Source organism: Rhinolophus ferrumequinum, chromosome 7, assembly GCF_004115265.2.
Source record: "Rhinolophus ferrumequinum isolate MPI-CBG mRhiFer1 chromosome 7, mRhiFer1_v1.p, whole genome shotgun sequence".
Taxonomy (NCBI): domain Eukaryota; kingdom Metazoa; phylum Chordata; class Mammalia; order Chiroptera; family Rhinolophidae; genus Rhinolophus; species Rhinolophus ferrumequinum.
The window spans coordinates 76,311,451-76,335,467 of NC_046290.1; the positions used below are offsets into that span (position 1 = coordinate 76,311,451).

General features: G+C 38.0%; 1 protein-coding gene across 13 annotated transcripts in view; it reads left to right on the forward strand.

Annotated features, from left to right (window-relative positions):
- APC (APC regulator of WNT signaling pathway) overlaps positions 1-23,974 on the forward strand; it is a 133,002-nt gene extending 109,028 nt beyond the window's left edge. For 10 of the 13 annotated variants that reach the window (XM_033110281.1, XM_033110271.1, XM_033110280.1 and 7 more), the window contains 5 exons: positions 1,620-1,759; positions 2,304-2,381; positions 2,678-2,794; positions 5,487-5,701; positions 7,129-17,531. In XM_033110281.1, coding sequence (XP_032966172.1) covers positions 1,620-1,759; positions 2,304-2,381; positions 2,678-2,794; positions 5,487-5,701; positions 7,129-13,699 — 7,121 coding nt within the window. In that variant the 3' untranslated portion in view covers positions 13,700-17,531. Of the gene's footprint in view, positions 1-1,619; positions 1,760-2,303; positions 2,382-2,677; positions 2,795-5,486; positions 5,702-7,128; positions 17,532-20,866; positions 20,939-23,405 lie in introns of those variants that run through there. The other 3 variants (XM_033110278.1, XM_033110273.1, XR_004423510.1) reach the window with 2 other exon arrangements.
- The last annotated feature ends 43 nt before the right edge of the window (positions 23,975-24,017 follow it).

The following is a 24,017-nucleotide window of genomic DNA, read 5'->3' on the forward strand; positions in this document are numbered from 1 at the left end:
CGTTATAATTATTCCTTTCCATACCTAAAACCCTTAGCGTGGCACATAGTCTTGCATGATCTGCCCCCTACCCATTTCTCTAGCCTCATCTTGTAACCCTCTCCTTGTTGCTCTACATTTCAGGCCCAGGGGCCCTTGCACATGCTGTTCAGGCTGCCTGAAATGCTTTATTGTTCCTGCGCCACCACTTTTAGACACTCCTTCATCATTTATCCCAACTTAAAAATTATTTCCTCAGCCTTTTTCTTGATCCTCCTCAGTCCACTTGTTATATTGCCCTTTACTTCTGCACAATCCAGCACAGTTTACTTGTTAAATGTGTATCTTTGCTCTAATCTAAGCTCCATCAAGACAGTGACTATTCACTGATACGTACCTATTCACTGCTATGTATTTTTGCATCATTATGGGTGGATGGAGGAAAATCCTCCTAAATGTGGTTTGGATTTTCCTTAACCAAATTAATTTTCACTTACCTACATTCATCTGTCATTTCTGCTAATCATAAAAACATATGTGAATCTTGCTATATAGTTAAATCCCCTTGCCTGGAATTCTTGACCCAAAATAGAACTTTGTCTGTTTTGTAAACTTGTAGATTCCTCTACATATTGACCCTTTTAGATTATTTGCAAAAATATTAAATGTACAGGTTCTCTCAGATTAATGACCTGATTGTTTAAACTTAACAATATCTAAGAATTGTCTGTTTCTAGTCATCCTTTTTTCTGTCTGAGCCACTTCTCTGTGACCAAACAGTATGCCCATTCCCACAATGATTAATATTGATGATGAATAATATTTTGAATAGCCTCCATGTGCATTTTTATTTTTGTTTACTCCTTCACCATTTGCTTCGCTTTTTGTTTTTACTTCCCCTTCCTTTATGTCTTTCCCTTTCCTTTCTCTTCATTTTCCTCCTTGCCTTCCTACTGTTAACCATGTGACCCTTGTTGAGCATACCCAGTGGTGGGAACCAAGGGCAAAGAAAATACTATGTCCTAGTGTAGTTGATAGTTGACACTTGTGAGTATCAAAGAAAAGTAAGGAAATTTTTTAAAAACATAAATACATTTTATAGAACTTAATGACAAGTTGAACAGATCATTATTTTTCATAAAAAAAAATAAGCTTTATTTCATGCAGTTTCATTTAGAAGTTTCAGTATTCCTAAGGATAATTATTCAGCAGATAAAAAAGTATTCAAGTAGTTAGGCCACTGTGTGCAACAATGAAGAGTGTTTATGAAGTCCTAATAATAAAAATAAGTTACTTTTTCTTCTTACATTCAGGAAGACATAGTGTTAAAAAATAGTCTTCATCGTTGGCAGTATACAGTGTATGTGTAGTAAATAGTGTGCAATGCTCATTTCACTCAGTAAGGCAAGGGGTGGAGGGTGGAGAAGCTGGCAGAAAATGGAATAGTTGTCAGTTGTACTTTTTAAATGTATTACACAAAAGTCTTATAACAGTTTTGTAGCTCATAATTCTAAAGACAAATTTAAACCATGTATTCTCATTCTTTGAGATTTTTTTCCCTGATATTTAAGTTATAAACTTGATACTGGTTTGTTTTATTTTAGATTGTTGTCTTTTTCCTCTTGCCCTTTTTAAATTAGGAGGACTACAGGCCATTGCAGAATTATTGCAAGTGGACTGTGAAATGTATGGGCTTACTAATGACCACTACAGTATTACATTAAGACGATATGCTGGAATGGCTTTGACAAACTTGACTTTTGGAGATGTCGCCAACAAGGTACGTTTTATAAGATCCATCCCTTAAGATGTCTCAGGTATGAGTCAGTTTACTTTTGTACAAACTACTTTTCACTGATTTTCTTTTTGTCATTCTCCTATTAAACACTGACCAATAAAAACCTGTACTTCACATCCCACTGTTTATCCATATTCATTTGGTTATCTGATGACTAAACAAAAGCAAAAGATGGAAAACAGTGATGGATTTATGTAATGTCATTTAAAACACTGTTTCTAGGAATGAGAGCAAAAAATCGGAAAATCCTGATGAGCTGTGCAGGGGTGACACACATATTGGTTGCATCCAAATAAGAGACCTTACTTTAAAACCCTTTGCTTATCCTTTCTTGTCAGATAGAAAAGGATTTGGAGGGTATTTGTCTTTCATTTATGTAATCTGATTCTAAATCTTTTATGGGTGAATTATTAGCTGTAATTAAAATGAGACAATAAAAACCGAATTTGAAGTTTAGTAGTCAAAAATAAAGCACAACTTCGGGTTACCTTGTTCTTGACCCTCTTTTCCATGTCTGATTTTACAGGCTACACTATGCTCTATGAAAGGCTGCATGAGAGCACTGGTGGCCCAACTAAAATCTGAAAGTGAGGACTTACAGCAGGTACTCCTTAGAATTTCAGATGTTTTTCTAGGATGTCAGCAGGTTCCTATCCTGATTTAAATTAATTTAAGCTCTGGCTCAGTATTTAGTATCTCATGTTTAAATTATGGTTACTTTAACACCAGAATAAAGGAAAATAATTACATTGTAGGAATATCTTTTGGCACCATATTAGCATTTAGGAGGAATTTCTTTATTAATAGCTTTCTACTGTTACCTTTAGCATTAAAAACAAAAAAGCAACTATTATAAGCCATTTTATATACAAATTATTTTAAAAATTGATTCATTTACAGGTTATTGCAAGTGTTCTGAGGAATTTGTCTTGGCGAGCAGATGTGAATAGTAAAAAGACATTGCGCGAAGTTGGAAGTGTGAAAGCATTGATGGAATGTGCTTTGGAAGTTAAAAAGGTACCTTTGAAAACATTTAATACTGTAATACGGATTTTATTTTTGGATACTTTTTTGTTGCCTTCTTCCACCCTTGAGGTTCCCTAATTTCTGACCTGTTTCTCTCACCAATCCTTAGTCTAGACTTCTCCAAACTCCTGAAGTATAAAGATAGAGGAGATTGGGTGTTGGCCTAGTGGGAGTTCAGGTTTCCTCAGACTCAGCACTGTTGACATCGTGCCAGATAATTCCTTGTTTGGGGTGGTAACCTGTGCCTTGTAGGAGGTGTAGCCATTGTCCATTAAATGTCAATACACCCTCCCCTCAGTCGTGATAGTCAGAAATGTCACCAGATATCAAATATCCCCCAGGAGGCAAGAGGGACAGAATCACCCCCAGTTAAGAATCATCTGGAAAACGCAAGAAAATCAACTGAAAAATTATTAGAAATAGGGAATGTATTTAACCAAATAACATTTGGTTATAAAGATAATATTCAAATACATTTAGGGTCTGCATAAAGATGCCTTTAAAATGCTACTGAATTGGAAGAACACTATACTGACGCTACAGAAAAGAAGATAGTTGAATGGCCAATAAGCATTTGAAAAGATACTCAACAACATTAGTTATCAGGGAAATACAAATTAAATCTGCAGTGCGATACCATTACACGTATTTGTTAAAATTTAAAAGACTAAGTGTAGTCAAAGATGTTGAGCAGCTGGAATTCTCATGCTCTGCTGGTGGGGATGGAAAATGGTGTAACCACTTTGGAGAACATTTGTCAGTGTTTTGAAGTTAAATCTACACCTACCTACCTTACTACCCAGCCAGTTTACTCCTAAGTATTTACCTGAGAGGAACAAAAATCTATGTCCCCACAAAGACTTGCACACAGATGTTCACAACAATATTTGTGATCACTGAAAACGAGAAATGGCTCTCGTGTTCATCAACAGGGAAACGGGCAAACAAATTGTGGAACATCACACTGGAATACTGTTGGGCTATAAAAAGAGTGAACTATTGATACATGCAATAATCTATACTGACAGAAAACACATCACTAGTTGCCTGGGGTTAGGAATGGATTATAAGGGACACTAGGAAATTTGGGAGGATGAAATAAATGTTTGTTATCTTGATTGGAGTGATGATAGTTTCATGAGTGTACACATCAAAAGGGATCAAATTGCATACTTGAAATATGTGCAGTTTGTTACTCTCCAGTTCTACCTCAATAAAATTAGACCAAAACAATTAGTACTGTGCACACTTTAAGACTCCTAATCTAATCAAACATGTATATTGTCAGAAAACTCTAATGTGTTTGTATGTATTATGGGAACTTGTACTGCTGTTGAATCGTTCATGATTTTATTATCTCTCACGGACCTCAGAGATTTACATACAGACTAATTGTTACAAACCAAGAAAGCTAGATTAAAAAAACCACATCCTACTGGGGAAGGTAAAAGAAGACCATAATAACTGGAAAGACATACCCTATTCTTATAAAAGAGAAGTGATATTTTAAAGATCATTTCTCCCTAAATTCATATGTAAATTTTTAATGCAAGTCCAATCTTGGAAAAACTAGCCAACCAGAAATCTGTAATACCCAATTCTGGTTTGGGCCTGCTTCTGGTTGGCAGTATTAGAATTTATCTGTTCCCTCTTGTTCTTCATTCAATGCAACAGTCATTCTCTTTGTCGTTTTAATTCATCATCTTTTCCTTCTCAACATCCTTTACTACTAATGACCAGGAGAATCAGAACTGATTAGTCAAATCAGAATTTGATTAATTTTAGGTGGCAACAATCTTTCCTTTAGAGTACTTTGTTTCATGTATGGTTTTGCATCTCCCCAACCCCCAAGAAAATTGATAGCACCTTCAAAGCAGGTATCAGTTTGTTGTGTTTGTATCCTCTGGAGTACCTCTAATTGTGATTGGCATAGAGTAGATTTCTAATGGATGTTTATTCCTTGATTGTTTGTAGTAAGAGGAAAGACGGGCATCAGGATCATGGCTGGTTTTGACCAAATATCAATTGTATATGCAGAGTATTCTTGTGGCAATTAACAATTTGACAGTTTCCAGCAAGGTCTAGTTTTTGTAATTACTTTGTTTCTTTGGGAGTTTTAAGAATTGGAGTTTTTCCACTATGCTTTTGTTTTAATAAGTTATATTGTTACTTTGAAATCAACTACATATAAATACATACGTGTTTTTTATACAAACAGAATATTCTACATACTGCTCTGCAACTTGCTCTTTTCATTTAATAGCATTTCTTAGATCTATCTTTCCATATCAACATATAGAGGTTTTTTTGTAGTTTCTATTATCCTTAAAATGTTAGCTTTTCATAATGCACGTCAGTTCTGTTTTATATTCTAACATATGCTCTTGTAAGATATATGTGAACCATCTAAACACTTAGAATAATTTTCATAAAGGTCACTGGTTTAATTCTATGTCCTGTTTGTTTATGGTGATATCACTGACTTACGTTCCATTTGGAATTTTATGAAAGTTTTTCTAAATGGGGAATTCCTAATACTTTACCAATGAGGGGTGAACAGCAGGTGAGATTTTAAAAAAAATAAAGTAACGTGTTCCATAGAAGTAAACATGGAGGTTATAAAACACAAATTCCAACTCTAAGTAGAGTTGTTTCTTAATAGGAATCATTTGTTTCTTAATAGGAATCAACCCTCAAAAGCGTATTGAGTGCCTTATGGAATTTGTCAGCACATTGCACTGAGAATAAAGCTGATATATGTGCAGTAGATGGTGCACTTGCATTTTTGGTTGGCACTCTCACTTACCGGAGCCAGACAAATACTTTAGCCATTATTGAAAGTGGAGGTGGGATATTACGAAATGTGTCCAGCTTGATAGCTACAAATGAGGACCACAGGTAAATACAGAGTTTTATGTTGCTTATAAATGAATTAGTATAGAATTCATTCCCTCAGAAAGACCCATTTGTAAGCAGTGTTTTGTGTAATTCTTCAAGTTCTAAGCCAAATTTTATTTATTGTGGTGAAAAGATAACTGTTCATGCCTAATTCACTTATTAGTGTATTATTTTAGTAAAAGTTCATAGTATCATAAAGATGTCCAGAAATAAACAAATGATAGGTGAGAGGTATAACTCATGTGTAGAGGAAAAAATTGAAGTCATGAAAACAAAAATAAAACCTGTGGGTATGATCCAGAGAGTACAGTGGTTTACATTTTTCTAGTGGTGTCTTAACATCAATATTATTATCAAGCCAACAGCCATTCGTCCAATCTACTAGAGCTGTGAAACCTAAGGGAGCACACATTTCAGATACGGGGCACACATTTCTGAACTTGGTCTCCGTATTATGTCAACAAAAATGTGGATATCTTCCATAGCATATTCATTTTGTTCAGTCTTATTCCTCTCTCCTTTTCAAAAGGACAAGGTGGTACTTTTAGTAAAAGAACTTGTAAAGAATGTAAATATCTTTTAAGTTTTTGATGCACAAACTACAAGCCTGTAGCCTTTCTGCTATGCAAAGAAGACTTCTTAAACTTTGTAAGCACTCGGGTGTCTATGCGACCGCTGAGAGAGAACCATGTTAAAGCTTTCTGTACACCCTGGCAAATCAGTTTTAAAACCCACTGAAGTTGAGTATTTGTCATTAAACTTCAGCCTTCCCTGCATTAAACAGCTATAGCTTTTCAAGTTCCAGAGTTCAGTACCCTGATTCTCAACCTTTGTCTTCATAATTACCTTTAAATGCTCTGAAAACCTTCCTTTTGCTTTGTTTTTAGAAATAACGATGACACACAGTATTTGTCAGAGAGCACTTGGCAGTATCACAAAATCAAGCCAGAGATACAGAGATTACTCTAAGTCAGTGTGCTGATCTAGGCACTTACAGTGCTCTTTGACTATGTAAAGATCTAGCGATTGATTAAATTACCACAAAGTCCCTGTTCTGCATAAGGTTTCATGATACATTTATAGTCCTTAAATTGGGAAGCTGTCACCATGTAAATAAAGTAACTGTATCTGCTCAACAAAAATGTAAAAAGCTATCATGTCAGAATAGGAAATGCAGAATGGATAAAAATTAACACTTGCACTTCTAGTCTGGCAGATGAGTACTTTAAAATAATAAACATTAATGAAGAACAAATGGAGATATAGAATGCTTGGAATGTATAGTATAATTGGGTACAATTTTATTATGCCTTTTGTTAGTAAGTTTTAGTAGTTATCTTTAGATTTAAAATTGTTTTCTATCCTTTTATTTGTTGTTACTAGAAGCATATTTTGACCTTAATTTTGTGATGTTATTTATATTTCAGGCAAATCTTGAGAGAGAACAATTGCTTGCAAACTTTACTACAACACTTAAAATCTCACAGTTTGACAATAGTCAGTAATGCTTGCGGAACCTTGTGGAATCTCTCAGCAAGAAACCCGAAAGACCAGGAGGCATTATGGGACATGGGAGCAGTCAGCATGCTCAAGAACCTCATTCATTCAAAGCACAAAATGATTGCTATGGGAAGTGCTGCAGCTTTACGGAATCTCATGGCAAATAGACCTGCAAAGTATAAGGATGCCAATATTATGTCTCCTGGTTCAAGTTTGCCATCTCTTCATGTCAGGAAACAGAAAGCCCTAGAAGCAGAATTAGATGCTCAGCATTTATCAGAAACTTTTGACAATATTGACAATTTAAGTCCCAAGGCATCTCATCGTAGTAAGCAAAGGCACAAACAAAATCTCTACAGTGACTATGTTTTTGATACCAATCGACATGATGATAACAGGTCAGACAATTTTAATACTGGAAACATGACTGTCCTTTCACCATATTTAAATACTACAGTGTTGCCCAGCTCCTCTTCATCAAGGGGGAGTTTAGATAGTTCTCGTTCTGAAAAAGACAGAAGTTTAGAGAGAGAGCGAGGAATGAGCCTAGGCACCTACCACCCAGCCACAGAAAATCCAGGACCCTCTTCAAAGCGAGGCTTGCAGATATCCACCACTGCAGCCCAGATTGCTAAGGTCATGGAAGAAGTGTCAGCCATTCACACCTCCCAGGAGGACAGAAGTTCTGGGTCTGCTGCCGAGTTACACTGTGGGGCAGATGAGAGGAATGCACTACGACGAAGCTCCACTGCCCACACACACGCAAACACTTACAGCTTCACTAAGTCAGAGAATTCAAACAGGACATGTCCTCTGCCTTATGCCAAATTGGAATATAAGAGATCTTCAAATGATAGTTTAAATAGTGTCAGTAGTAGTGACGGTTACGGTAAAAGAGGTCAAATGAAACCTTCAATTGAATCCTATTCTGAAGATGATGAAAGTAAATTTTGCAGCTATGGTCAATATCCAGCTGACCTAGCCCATAAAATACACAGTGCAAATCATATGGATGATAATGATGGAGAACTAGATACGCCTATAAATTATAGTCTTAAATATTCAGATGAGCAATTGAACTCTGGAAGGCAAAGTCCTTCACAGAATGAAAGATGGGCAAGACCCAAACATATAATAGAAGATGAAATGAAACAGAGTGAGCAAAGGCAATCCAGGAGTCAAAGCACAACTTACCCCGGGTATACTGAGAGCACTGACGATAAACACCTCAAGTTCCAGCCACATTTTGCACAGCAAGAATGTGTTTCCCCATATAGGTCAAGAGGAGCCAATGGTGCCGAAACAAATCGAGTAAGTTCTAATCATGGAATTAATCAAAATGTAAACCAGTCCTTGTGTCAGGAAGATGACTATGAAGATGATAAGCCAACCAACTATAGTGAGCGTTACTCTGAGGAAGAGCAGCAGGAGGAAGAGAGGCCGACAAACTACAGCATAAAATATAATGAAGAAAAACATCATGTGGATCAGCCCATTGATTACAGTTTAAAATATGCCACAGACATTCCTTCCTCACAGAAACCATCCTTTTCATTCTCGAAGAGCTCATCCGGACAAAGCACTAAAACTGAACACGTCTCTTCAAGCAGTGAGAATACATCCACACCTTCATCTAACGCCAAGAGGCAGAATCAGCTCCACCCAAGTTCAGCACACAGCAGAAGTGGTCAGACTCAAAAAGCCAGCTCTTGCAAAGTTCCCTCTATCAACCAGGAAACAATGCAGACTTACTGTGTGGAAGACACGCCGATATGTTTTTCAAGGTGTAGTTCACTATCATCTTTGTCGTCAGCTGAAGATGAAATAGGATGTGATCAGACGACACAGGAAGCAGATTCTGCTAATACGCTACAAATAGCAGAAATTAAAGAAAACAGTGGAACTAGATCCACTGAAGATTCTGTGAGTGAAGTCCCAACAGTGTCACAGCACATCAGAACCAAACCCAGCAGACTCCAGGCTTCTGGTTTAGCTTCAGAACCGACCCGGCACAAAGCTGCTGAACTTTCTTCAGGGGCCAAATCTCCATCAAAAAGTGGTGCTCAGACACCTAAAAGTCCACCAGAGCACTATGTTCAGGAGACTCCGCTCATGTTCAGCAGATGTACATCTGTCAGTTCACTTGACAGTTTTGAGAGTCGTTCAATTGCCAGCTCTGTTCAGAGTGAACCATGCAGTGGAATGGTAAGTGGCATTATAAGCCCCAGTGACCTCCCAGATAGCCCCGGACAAACCATGCCACCAAGCAGAAGCAAAACCCCTCCTCCTCCACCTCCTCAAACAGCTCAAGCTAAACGAGAGGTGCCTAAAAATAATGCACCAAACACTGAAAACAGAGAAAGTGGACCTAAGCAAGCTGCTGTAAACGCTGCAGTTCAGAGGGTCCAGGTTCTTCCAGATGCTGATACTTTGTTACATTTTGCCACAGAAAGTACTCCAGATGGATTTTCTTGTTCATCTAGCCTGAGTGCTCTGAGCCTTGATGAGCCATTTATACAAAAGGATGTGGAATTACGAATAATGCCTCCAGTTCAGGAAAATGACAATGGGAATGAAACAGAATCTGAGCAGCCTGAAGAATCAAATGAAAACCAGGAAAAGGAGGTAGAAAAGCCTACTGATTCTGAAAAAGACCTATTAGATGATTCAGATGATGATGATATTGAAATTCTAGAAGAATGTATTATTTCTGCCATGCCAACAAAATCTTCACGCAAAGCCAAAAAGCCAGCCCAGAGTGCTACAAAATTACCTCCACCTGTAGCAAGGAAGCCAAGTCAGCTGCCCGTGTACAAACTTCTGCCATCACAAAACAGGATACAAGCACAAAAGCATGTTAGTTTTACACCAGGAGATGATATGCCACGAGTGTATTGTGTAGAAGGGACACCTATAAACTTTTCCACAGCTACATCTCTAAGTGACCTAACAATAGAGTCCCCTCCTAATGAGTTAGTTGCTGGTGAAGGGGTTAGAGCAGGGGCACAGTCAGGTGAATTTGAAAAACGAGATACCATTCCTACAGAAGGCAGGAGTACGGATGAGGCTCAAAGAGGAAAAACCTCATCTATAACTATACCTGAACTGGATGACAGTAAAACAGAAGAAGGTGATATTCTTGCAGAATGCATTAATTCTGCCATGCCCAAAGGGAAAAGTCACAAGCCTTTCCGTGTGAAAAAGATAATGGACCAGGTCCAACAAGCATCTATGTCTTCTTCATCTGGAACTAACAAGAACCAATTAGATGGTAAGAAAAAGAAACCTACTTCACCAGTAAAACCTATGCCCCAAAATCCTGACTATAGGACACGTGTAAAAAAAAATACAGATTCAAAAAACAATTTAAATGCTGAAAGAACTTTTTCAGACAACAAAGATTCAAAGAAACAGAACTTGAAAAATAATTCCAAGGACTTCAACGATAAGCTACCAAATAATGAAGATCGAGTCAGAGGAAGTTTTACTTTTGATTCACCTCATCATTACACGCCTATTGAAGGAACTCCATACTGTTTTTCACGAAATGACTCTTTGAGTTCTCTAGATTTTGATGATGATGATGTCGATCTTTCCAGGGAAAAGGCTGAATTAAGAAAGGGGAAAGAAAATAAGGAATCAGAAGGTAAAGTTACCAGCCACGTAGAACTAACCTCAAGCCAACAATCAGCTAATAAGACACAAGCTGTTACAAAACATCCAGTAAGTCGAGGACAGTCAAAACCCATATTGCAGAAGCAATCCACTTATCCCCAGTCATCCAAAGACATACCAGACAGAGGAGCAGCAACTGATGAAAAATTACAGAATTTTGCTATTGAAAATACTCCAGTTTGCTTTTCTCGAAATTCATCTCTAAGTTCCCTTAGTGACATTGATCAAGAAAACAACAACAAAGAAAACGAACCTATCAAAGAGACAGAGCCCTCTGACTCACGGGCAGAACCAAAACCTCAGGCATCAGGTTATGCTCCTAAATCATTTCATGTTGAAGATACACCCGTTTGTTTCTCAAGAAACAGTTCCCTCAGTTCTCTCAGTATTGATTCTGAAGATGACCTCTTGCAGGAATGTATAAGTTCTGCAATGCCAAAAAAGAAAAAGCCTTCAAGACTCAAGGGTGATAATGAAAAGCATAGTTCCAGAAATATGGATGGCATATTAGCAGAAGATTTGACACTTGATTTGAAAGATATACAGAGACCAGATTCAGAACACGGTTTATCCCCTGATTCAGAAAATTTTGATTGGAAAGCCATTCAGGAAGGTGCAAATTCCATAGTAAGTAGTTTACATCAAGCTGCTGCTGCTGCATGTTTGTCTAGACAAGCTTCATCTGATTCAGATTCCATCCTTTCACTGAAATCAGGAATCTCTCTGGGATCACCCTTTCATCTTACACCTGATCAAGAGGAAAAACCCTTTACAAGTAATAAAGGCCCACGAATTCTGAAACCTGGGGAGAAAAGTACATTGGAAGCTAAAAAGGTAGAATCTGAAAATAAAGGAATCAAAGGAGGGAAAAAAGTTTATAAGAGTTTGATTACAGGAAAAGTTCGATCTAATTCGGAAATTTCAACCCAAATGAAACAGCCCCTTCAAACAAACATGCCTTCAATCTCCAGAGGGAGGACAATGATTCACATTCCAGGAGTTCGAAATAGCTCTTCAAGTACAAGTCCAGTTTCTAAAAAAGGCCCACCCCTTAAGACTCCAGCTTCTAAAAGCCCTAGTGAAAGTCAGACAACCACCACTTCTCCTAGAGGAGCCAAGCCATCAGTGAAGTCAGAATTAAGTCCTGTTACCAGGCAGACATCCCAACAGGTTGGGTCAAATAAAGGGCCTTCTAGATCAGGATCTAGAGATTCCACTCCTTCAAGACCTGCCCAGCAGCCATTAAGTAGACCTATGCAATCTCCAGGGCGAAACTCAATTTCTCCTGGTAGAAATGGAATAAGCCCTCCTAACAAATTATCTCAACTGCCAAGGACATCATCCCCTAGTACTGCTTCAACTAAGTCATCGGGTTCTGGGAAAATGTCATACACATCTCCAGGCAGACAGATGAGCCAGCAGAACCTTACCAAACAAACTGGTTTATCCAAGAATGGCAGTAGCATCCCAAGAAGTGAGTCTGCCTCCAAAGGACTAAATCAGATGAATAATAGCAATGGATCCAATAAAAAGGTAGAACTTTCTAGAATGTCTTCAACTAAATCAAGTGGAAGTGAATCTGATAGGTCAGAGAGACCCGTATTAGTACGCCAGTCAACTTTCATCAAAGAAGCTCCAAGCCCAACCCTGAGGAGAAAATTGGAGGAATCTGCTTCATTTGAATCTCTTTCTCCATCTTCTAGACCAGATTCTCCCACTAGGTCCCAGGCACAGACTCCAGTTTTAAGTCCTTCCCTTCCTGATATGTCTCTATCGACACCTTCGTCTGTTCTGGCTGGTGGATGGCGAAAACTTCCACCTAATCTCAGTCCCACCATAGAGTATAATGATGGGAGACCAGCAAAGCGCCATGATATAGCACGCTCCCATTCTGAAAGTCCTTCCAGACTCCCCATCAATAGGTCAGGAACCTGGAAACGTGAGCACAGCAAACATTCATCATCCCTTCCTCGAGTGAGCACTTGGAGAAGAACTGGAAGTTCATCCTCAATTCTTTCTGCTTCATCAGAATCCAGTGAAAAAGCTAAAAGTGAGGATGAAAAACATGTGAACTGTATTTCAGGAACCAAACAAACTAAAGAAAACCAAGTATCCACAAAGGGAACATGGAGAAAAATAAAAGAAAGTGAAATTTCTCCCACAAGTAGTACTTCTCAGACCTCTTCCTCAGGTGCTGCAAATGGTGCTGAATCAAAGACTCTAATTTATCAAATGGCACCTGCTGTTTCTAAAACAGAGGATGTTTGGGTGAGAATTGAGGACTGTCCTATTAACAACCCTAGGTCTGGAAGGTCTCCCACAGGAAATACTCCCCCAGTGATTGACAGTGTTTCAGAAAAGGGAAATCCAAACATTAAAGATTCAAAAGATAATCAGGGAAAACAAAATGTGGGTAATGGCAGTGGTCCTGTACGCACCGTGGGTTTGGAAAACCGCCTGAACTCCTTTATTCAGGTCGACGCCCCAGATCAAAAAGGAACTGAAGCAAAACCAGGACAAAGTAATCCTGGCCCCATGTCAGAGACCAATGAGAGTTCCATAACTGAGCGTACCCCATTTGGTTCTAGCAGCTCAAGCAAACACAGCTCACCTAGTGGGACTGTTGCTGCCAGAGTGACTCCTTTCAATTACAACCCAAGCCCTCGGAAAAGCAGCGCAGATAGCACTTCAGCTCGGCCATCTCAGATCCCTACGCCAGTGAATAACACAAAGAAACGAGATTCAAAAACTGACAGCACAGAATCCAGTGGAACTCAAAGTCCTAAGCGCCATTCTGGGTCTTACCTTGTGACATCAGTTTAAAAGAGCTGGAATAATGAAACGGAAGAAAAGTATGTGTTAATTACAACTGCTATGTAGAAATTTTGTTTCAAATGAAACTTTAAAAGACTGAAAAGTTTTGTACATAGGTTTGATTCTTGTTAGAGGGGTTTTGTTCTGGAAGCCATATTTGAATAGTATACTTTGTCTTCACTGGTCATATTTTGGGAGGCACTCTTATAGTTAGGAAGAAAATAGTAAAGCCAAGTATATTTGTACAGTATGTTTTACATGTATTTAAGTAGCACCCCATCCCATCATCTTTTAATTATTGCTTGTCTTAAAATAATGAACATTACAGATAGAAGATATGATATATTGTATGATTTATTGCTGTTATCAATCAATTCTAGGTTATAAACTGACTAAACTTACATCAGGGAGAAATTGGTATTTATGCAAAAAACCATGCTGTTTTAGTCCTTGTGAATCCATCTAACATCATAATTAATCATGTGGCTGTGAAATTCACAGTAATATGGTTCGCGATGAACAAGTTTACCCAGCCTGCTTTGCTTTACTGCATGAATGAAACTGATGGTTCAATAAACAGTTCTGTGGTCACATGGTGTGCATATAGATAGCTACAGTGTAACAATTTACACTCTTTTGTGCTCAATACAAAAAAATAATCTGTGTTAACTGTAAAACATTGAATGAAACTATTTTACCTGAACTAGATTTTATCTGAAAGTAGGTAGAATTTTTGCTATGCTGTAACTTGTATATTCTGGTATTTGAGGTGAGATGGCTGCTCTTTTATTAATGAGACCTGAATTGTGTCTCAACAGAAACTAAATGAACATTTCAGAATAAATTATTGCTGTATGTAAACTGTTACTGAAATTGGTATTTGTTTGAAGGGTCTTATTTCACATTTGTATTAATTGTCAGAAGAGCCTCTTAAAAGCTTATATAATTTTTTTTTCAATTTCTATGCATTAAGAGTAAAATTCCTCCTACTGTAATAAAAACAATTGAAACTGACTGTTGGCATTTAACCATTCCATGCAATGGCACTTAATCATTCCTGAAATTTATTTTTCTTACATGTGATTAGCACTTCCTAATGTTTAGTATTTTTCCACTTGTTCATTTTTTTTCTTACTCCATTAGAGCCGTTTGAAAACACATTCATTTAATAGCAATGTAAACTGCCTTGCACAGACTAGGCATTGAACATAATAGGCCCACATGGACTATTTCTTTTATCTTAATAGAATTCTGTACTTGAAAAATTAACTGATTATTCTTAGGTATAAGTAATCTCTTCCAAGACTGTCTTAGAATGTAACTATCTTGTCCCTTCATCTTTCCCTGTTGCTACCTAGTCTGGAATGAACACCTTTTATCACTCTGTTATGGTAAAATTCCAGCCAGCAAGTATAATCAGCACTTTGCCACATGCAGCTAATGCAGATCACATGGAATGTCAAAGGTAGATGTAATAACATTAGGGTAGTCAAAAAACTAAAACCCCTGCCTGTTCTGGAAAACTTGGTTTTTAATGGGTAGAGTTATGGGGTATGTGTTCACGTGCCCTCTTCCCTCACATGGCAGGAAAAATCCTGCTTCGTGAAGGAAGATAAAGTGACACATTTATTAACAACTGGAATTTAATATCTCTTCCCAGAATTTGTTCAAAAGATAAGAGGGTGAGGATGATGATAAATACGTTTGTCAAATAAATGAAAATTTATTTTTAATAATTCATGCATTCTGCATTTGTAGAAGGAAAAAGATACTTAGGTATGGTGGCACTGGGAAAAGGGTGAGGAGGAGTAAGTACGTCTGTCTTGTGCCCTTGAAATCACGTCAGGTAGTTAATATCTACCTCTTACCCGTGCGTGTTTATCACAGGTAGTGAGGCAGATTTTTTTTTTAACTAAAATGCCAGTAAAGTGCTATGATTTGAAATAAGGCATTTTACTCCATAACCCATACACTTTCCACGGCACCACTTCGCAAACACCTCAATTTACTGATCTTTGGAATATATCTACATTTAAATTTTTGTCAAATTTTATCTGAATGAAATAGTTTGTGAATGATAATACTAATTTATTCTATTTATATTTTTCTCAGTCTGCTTTATACAACAGGGTTACTTGCATATAGGTCATATTTCTTTCCTCTTAGTCGTGATTTTCTATTTTTTTCTGAATTGCATTTCAGTTTTGATAAACCACTCCAAATATTTTTATGGAACGAGGTGGGGTGTAGCCAATTAGGATAAAAATTGCCCTTTCCAGATAAGGAAAAAAATGCCTTTTTTAAGTAAGAAAAAATATTATCAGTGCTGGAAATGAAAAAAGGGTGCCTTCCACATGCCAGAAAACTCAGAAATTTCTGTAGGCAGCACCTGCTGGGAGAAGCGCCAGTCTACATTGCCCGTTGAGGAAAAAGTTGCTCTGTAAGACGCTCTAGTTAGAGAATTAGTAAAGGAGCAAATCTCAGTTCTACTTTTAGAAGTTCACAGGGTGCTGCCATAACAGATAGCAGGCCAAATATTCCCAGTTTTTGTTTATTGTTTCCAAATGGCATACTGAGCTCAGTGTTGGGGATTAGTTGTGATGTCTGTTAAAGAGAAGTAGGGGGCAGTGCTCTATCCAGCTGTGGACTGGAGCAAACAACTTCCGAAGGCAGTAGTTTTCAAACAAGTGCATTTGAATCATCAGCAGTGCTTATGAAGACATAGCTGGGCCACACACCCCTAGTTTCTGATCGTGAGTGGAGCCCAAGCAGTTGCAATTCTAACAGTTTCGCAGGTGATGCAGCTGCTTTGGAGTGATTGCCTTCAGTTCTAGCTGTTCGTCCTCTGAACAACTGAACCTTTAATCTGACAATGTATACCAACAAATAAACTTCTCTCTCTTTAGGCATAAAAGATTTGAATTCAGCTACACAATCTGATAGAGCCCATCTCAACTCCCAAAAGTGGACAAATTTACCAGACCTGCCCGAACAGGTAATTCTAAAGATAATGACTGAGGGATCAGCTAATGTTCCCTTTGAAAAGTTACTGTAAAGGCAATAATTTCAGCAAATGTCTAATTTGCATTTGCAATAAGAAGAGACTATACAAAGGAACTTTGCAATGAAGGAAGACTGATTTCAGGTGAAAGGAAAATGTGCCCAATTTGTTAATAAATAGTAGGAGAGATGAACAACCAATTAACTATGGCAAATCAAATTGGTATTTAAGAACAAAGTTTACAAGTTACATGGGCAGTAAAAGGAATGTTAATGAGAGGGAAATAAGGAAGTAAAAGATAAACTCATAAGGATCAAATAGTCCCATAAGTCCTGTCAAAAAAAATTGACTGTAAAATACAGATCATGTTACCACAAAGTTAGGTGAAGGGACGAATCTGTTACTTAGAATGAGAGCCAGTTGCACTATATCTGAATTTATGTTGTCACTGGGTTTCTTTGTATCTATGATAGAAAAAGAACACAGTGCCAGAAATGCAAAATAAGTTGCCAAGAGATTTGAGTAGTCAGATCATTAAAATTTACCAAACAAATAATTTTTCAAAAGTTATGGTGGCTGAAATAGAGTATACAAATTATTTTTTAATTTCTAATAAGCATATATCCCTCATATTATACCGACTGTAAAATACTGCTTTGTAGTGTTGAAACCTATGGACTTTGACTTCTGTAAACACCAGGTCATTTTCTTGCCATTACCCTCACTCTGTTATGTGGTCTATAAAACTATATTCTGGTTTTTGTTAGGCCATTGATACTTCCTTCAACCTGTATGTTCTATGTGTATAATATTGTTCTTGGTGCTAAATACACTTTCTTTCCTCTGATACTCAGTATAATTCTTTATATTTGTGACTATTCACTTATTTTCTTGAAGTTATGTGATTGTTACTATTTTTAAATTAAAAATACTCATAATGCGTACTAATGAAGGTGACCATTGAATATAAAGCAATATTGGTGAAAAATAACTATTTAGAACTATTCCAAATATTAACCTGCCCCACCTACACCACCTTTTGGAATCCAAACACTTAGCCTCACTGGTCACTGAACCCCATACCCAGTCTTTCCCCTTGGCCTAGGGGAGACTCATCAACAACGGACCAGTGACTGAAGACTCGTTGGACTGGCTTTAAAAAAAAAAAAAAGACTGGCCCAATCAGTTTGAAGTAAGAGTCAGAAAGTAAATCTCTTGTTGGTGATTGAGGGCTGGAACTGAAACCTCTTCAGAGTTAAGGCCGGGGTTAGTATGGGTATGGCTGGCATCATGAAGCTAAAACTAAGAGAAAGCCAGCCAGTAGAGAAAGAGAAGGAACAGATACGGGAGGGAGGTATTAGAGCAAATGAAAGGCAAGTCACTAGTTCCTGGTGCTACCTCAGTCCCTACCATTTCTGAGACCTAGTTCTGCTTTTCCTTGTGTTTGGGGCATTTGTGAACTTCTAAACACACTTTGTTCCTGAAGTAACTGTGAACTAACAAAACCGTATTTAGACACATCTTAGTGAGGGTTTTTTTGTTTGTTTTTGTTTTTAATTTCAAAGATAGAGAAAACTTTCTAAAGATAGCTGTGGGGAGAGAGGAATAGGTTGCCTACAAAAAAATAATAATATTGGCATCAGATTTCTTCTCTGCAATACAAAATACCAAAAAAGAAAAAAACAAAAGAACTATATATATGCAGCTTTTGGAAGGGAATAGAAATATTACCTAAGAATTTTGAAACCAAGCAAACTAGTATTTAATTTATTTGAAGTACTTGCAACATTCAGAATTCTTATAGTTATCAACAAAACCTTCTCTAAAAGACAAGATATTCATTCATTTAAAGAATACGAGGTAGTGCATAGGATTAGAATGAGGGCCAGAAAATCAGTCTTGCAAACTGGACAGTGGAAACAATACCCAAACCATACTATGAGGCTGCTTCCGCTGCTCCCAAACACCGGAATCCTGTGACACATCCTAGCCATAAAACAAGATTACAGATGACACTTGCTTCCTCCCCCTGCTCACTTTTGATGTCTTGGGTGGACATGATTGGCGGAGGCTAGGTCACATGCCTGTGCTGGATCCCTAAAACATGAATTCCCCAAATCTAGGAGGGGCATTTCAAAAGCACTGGGCAACCAGAAACCATGACATACTTCTATTTCAGTATTCCTAGGCCCAAGCAATTAAAATAAATGGAAAGGTATTCAGGAAACAATTTGAGCAATAAAACTTTTAAACTTGAATGTATGTGTAAATAATTGGTAAATCTGATGAATCTCAATGTGAATATCCACAAAACTCAAAACTGAAAAGATGAAATTCTTAATTTTAATAACCTTAAATTCCAGATTATTCCAACTCAAACTAAGAAACAGTGTTTAGAAGAGAAGGAAAATGTAAAAGCATGCTAAATTTCTAATCTTATGTAGGCAGTGTCAAGAGATACTTTTTAACTTAGAAAAATACAAATTTAATAATTTAGTGGTAACTTCAATGTTAAAAAAATAAAACTTCCCGTCCAAATCACTTGCCAAAAGATAACAATTAGGAATACTTGAACAACATACCAAAGAACAGGAGAAATGGCAGTGGGAGAATTATCCACACAAAGAAGCATAAACTGGCTAGAGATTTACCAAATAATTAATGGATTAAGCGTATAGTAAATAAAAAACACTCAGATTGGAGTCAAGTGAAAAAATCCAACTATATGTCATTAACAAAAGGCACACTTAAAATGATCTAGAATGGATAAAAGTAAAAGTCAAATACACTTGCACAGGCAAATGCAAAGAAAGCACTGACGGCAAATGTATATCAGACCAAGTGTGATTTTGGCTAAAAGGCATGGAACAGAATGAAAAGATGAACATCAGTTATGATGCTTTCTTTAAATATCAAATGACACAGCATCAAATGTATGAAACAAAATCACAAAGACAAAAATTGTCACAAACCATGGAACCAGTGATGCACTTGGAGATGGGGCCTCTAAAGAAGTAATTAAGGTAAAATGAGATCAGAATGAGGACCTGATGGGATTAGTGTCCTTAAACATCAGAGGGCTCTCTCTCTCTTTCTCTCTCTCCCTCCCTCCCTCCCTCCCTCTCTCTCTCTCCCCCCCTCCCTCTCTCCCTCCTTACCTTCCTCCCTCCTTCCCTCTCTCTCTCTCTTTCCTCTTGCACACAAAAAAGAGATCACAGCAAGAGGACTTCCTTGCCTCCAGGACTGTAAAAAATTTCAGTTTAAGAAAAAAAAAGTTATTACTTAAAACCACATCTTCATTCTAAAAAGGGTGGATCTTGAAGGTTCTCAGAAGGTCCTTTTGGGTTTTGGAATCTGAAAAGCTAAACCTGGAGTTTAGGTGAAAAGAGAGTTAGAGAACATTTCATAGATTTGCTTAAAAGAGGCAAGAATTTGGGATTATTCGGGTACTCCAGGGATGGGGGGGGGGGCTGAGGAGCAGAGATGGGGAAGGACAAAAGGAAAGAGGAGGCAACAAAAGGGTGAGAAGCCAAGGTCTATGTGGGGTAGCATAGCCAGTAAAATCCCTAATAATAAAAATGGTTTTAGAAACAGACATACACTATTTCAGTTGGAACCCTAAATTCTTTGTAAAATCTCTGTTCCAGTATGAATATATTCACTTGATTTTAATTTTCAGAATCTTAACTATTGCAATTAGCTTCACCATGCCATCAATTTAATTATTTAAATCTAAGTGTAAACAAGATTTAAGTGTTTCCCACTGTTTTTCTATATTTTCCTCTATATTTCATTTTCTTCAGTTCTTTATGTTACTATAATTTGGCTTGGCTGGAGTATGTCCTCAAAAAGTTATTTACTTTTTTCCAGAAAAGCCAAGTCAGGGATATACTTTCTAAATCTTTCTTTAAAATTGTTTTCTTTTGCCCTCACACAAAGGATACTTTGGATCACAACATTGGTCATGATTCTTTTTCCTCAAAACTCTATAAACTTCTAAAAAAAAAAACAAAACAAAAAACTTCTAAACTTCTAGTGTTTACTGTGGCTAAGGCTAAGAAGTTAAAATACCAGTCTGAGTTTTTAGACAACTTTCATTTCCTTAGAGTTTGTAGGATTTTGTTTTTACCATTGAAATAAAGAAACTTACTGACGAGTCCTGTTTTCTTTTCCAGAAACTTAACCAGTGTGGACAGGCGTCATCCAATCGATTGAGGGCCCAAATAGAACAAAAGGGCAGAGGAAAGGTGAATTGTTTCTCTCACTCTTTTCCATCTGGGTATCCATTTTCAGTCTTGGCTGGGAGTTATACCATCAGCTCCCATGGTTCTCGGGCCCTTGGATAATTACGCATTATAGCATAATTACGCAATATGCAATAACAATTATGGTGGCGTATCTCAGCCTCCATAATTGCGTGAACCAATTTTTATAACGCTCTCTTACATATTCTATTCTGTCTCTGGAGAACCCCAATACGCTTAACTTCGCAGGATTCTTACTAAAATTGGGCTATGCAGGCTCAAGATGGAATAAGCCAACTAAGCCAACTAAGGTGAAGGCCTAGTCGAGAAGAGGACTCGGAGGAACCGGTCTAAAGTTTGGTCAAGGAGAGCACCGAGAGGCCGCACCACAGGGAGAGGGAGGTGCCCAGCTAACCTTCAGCTGTTCCAGCCATCCCAGCTGAGGTAGAGACATAAGAGTGAAGAAGTCGTTTTGGATGGTCTGGTTCCAGCAGATGCCACATAGATAAGCTATTCCTGCGGAGCCCAATGCAAATTGCAGTTTCATGAGCACATAAGCAATTGTTTTTGTTTTAAAGCACTAAGTTTTAGAGTGGTTTGTTACAGAACAATAAACAAGTGAAGCAGGCAGACTATCCCCATTAGTTAACCAAGTAGACCCAGGCATGCCTGAATTCCCTGATGGATTCAACTCAGGCCCAGGCTGCTATAGCTGTGTGCATGTCAGTCTCATCCTTTAGACTTATGAGAAACTTGAGCAAGAGTTACTTTATTTATTTATTTTTTTTAAAGATTTTATTGGGGAAGGGGAACAGGACACTATTGGGGAACGGTGTATACTTCCAGGACTTTTTTTTCCCAAGTCAAGTTGTCCTTCAATCTTAGTTGTGGAAGGTGCCATTCAGCTTCAAGTTGTTGTCCTTTCAGTCTTAGTTGTGGAGGGTGCAGCTCAGCTCCAGGTCCAGTTGCCATTGCTAGTTGCAGGGGGTGCAGCCCACCATCCCTTGTGGGACTCGAGGAATTGAAATGGCAACCTGGTGGTTGAGAGCCTGCCCTCCAACCAACTGAGCCATTCAGGAACTCAGGGGCAGTGGTTGAGAGCCCACCGGCCCACGTGGAAATCGAACCAGCAGGCTTTGGAGTTAGGAGCATGGAGCTCTAACCACCTGAGCCACGGGGCTGGCCCCAAGAGTTATTTTATTATCTATATCGGTATCCCTAGCACCTCTCATCAGAGTATCTGACACATAGTAAATTCTCAGCGTGTTCTTATTGGATGAGTTAGAGGCCAATGAGTGATCTGTAGCACAGATATTATCTAATCCACCAGTTTCTTCCCCTTATCACTCTGTCAAACTCACATGTCATTTTACTTACATCTGCAACAGTCCCCTCCCACCAACACACACATATACATCACATCTCTTCTTCAACCCCTTTCCTTTTCCTGCTTTCAATTCTTATTCAACTATCTTAGGAAAATTTTTCTTGTCCGCCTCAGTCTTCTCCCTTCCATCCTTGTGAACCCTACCCCTACACAATAGCCTCAACCAAGCTCAATAGGTTGAATTTAGTGGTATGAGGAAAAGGAAGACAGTTTGGTAAAAATTAGATTTGAAAACAAGTGCCATCGATTTCTAGAGCACTTTCATCATCTCCAAAATTTTCCATGTCCACTTCATCTTCCTTTAATTCAACCTGCTTTTCCATAAGCATAAGCATTTAAAAATTTCATATTTGATTATTATTTCTTTAATCATCAGTGTGGTAGTAATATTGCAGTCTCCCCACCCAACACCCCTTTTTCTTTGTACTTGTACAGTATTTCAACAACAGTGTAGAGTTAAATAGGAGTTATGGATCTAGCATAGAATAGCACTCAAAAAGTATTAGGAAATGTAACAATTTTAATATTGGTCTCTAATTACTTACATGGCTCTAAGAAAACTCCATAATAAGTAGTACTACCCATATTAAACCTCAGACTATCTTGTTCATTTCCCATTTATATAAATGTGTATATAAAATGTTAATTTTTCTGAAAAGAAATATTCGAATTTTCGTGTCGCAACTAAAGTATGAAAGCAAAGTCCTAAAGCAGGTAAATTATTTTAAAGATTGGATTCATTTCATCCCTAAATGTTTTTAGTGATTGCATGAAGCTCTTTTTGCAGGGATCATGTACAATTTAGAAAGAAATAAGACTTATTTATTTGCACCAGCACCAAACTAATCCGGTGTTTACATAGAGGACTATGAGGCGGGAGGAATTGAGGACATGGAGAAAAGTCAGGGGCTTCCAGTCAGACTAGCTGGCATCTATGCTCAGCCATCATTAGCGTGAATGGAAATCGCCTAACCTCAGAGACTAAGCTTTTGAAGGGCTTTTAGTTTGTTTCTTTCATCTGTAAAAGAGCATAGTTACCTTACTTTGTCCATTTGTTTTGTTTCGTTCGTTTGTTTGTTTTAGAAAAGTACCTTTGTAGGTGTGGAATAAACAGCAGCTACTAAATGGGAATGAAGGTGTGTGTTTAGCTGAAGAACGAAGAGCTGAAACAGTGCCTTGCAAGTAACCCAAGGTATGCAAAAATACAGTGAATTTTAGTGTAGAGGATGATCTTCAGAAGTTTAAAAAGGTATACAGCCTAATTCCTAACATTTATACGGCACAGAAACCCAGTGCCAGAATTTTGCGTGTTCCACCACGATAAAAATCCATTTTGGCAAGTTGAAAGCAAGCTGCAGGGCCCAGGAGCGCATCAAGATACAACAAAGTACATTTTTCTTGCCTGCTCCAACAACCTGCTCAAAACTACGCAGATTACCCGCGGTGTATAGTGCCCTCGTCCGTTGGTGAAGGTAGATAGCACCATCCAAACTCTGTGAAATTGGACGTGAAGGAGCGTGAAGATTTAACTCCATTTTAGCGACGGTGCATGCGCCCCAAAAGTCTTATTTTGGGGACATAGGAGAAGCGAAGGAATCAGAATCGTTCCTGGATCCTATCGCGAGAGGAGAGAGCCGAACGCCACGTCAGAAACTAAAGACCCGGACGCCGAGCGACAGGTGCGGGAACAAACGG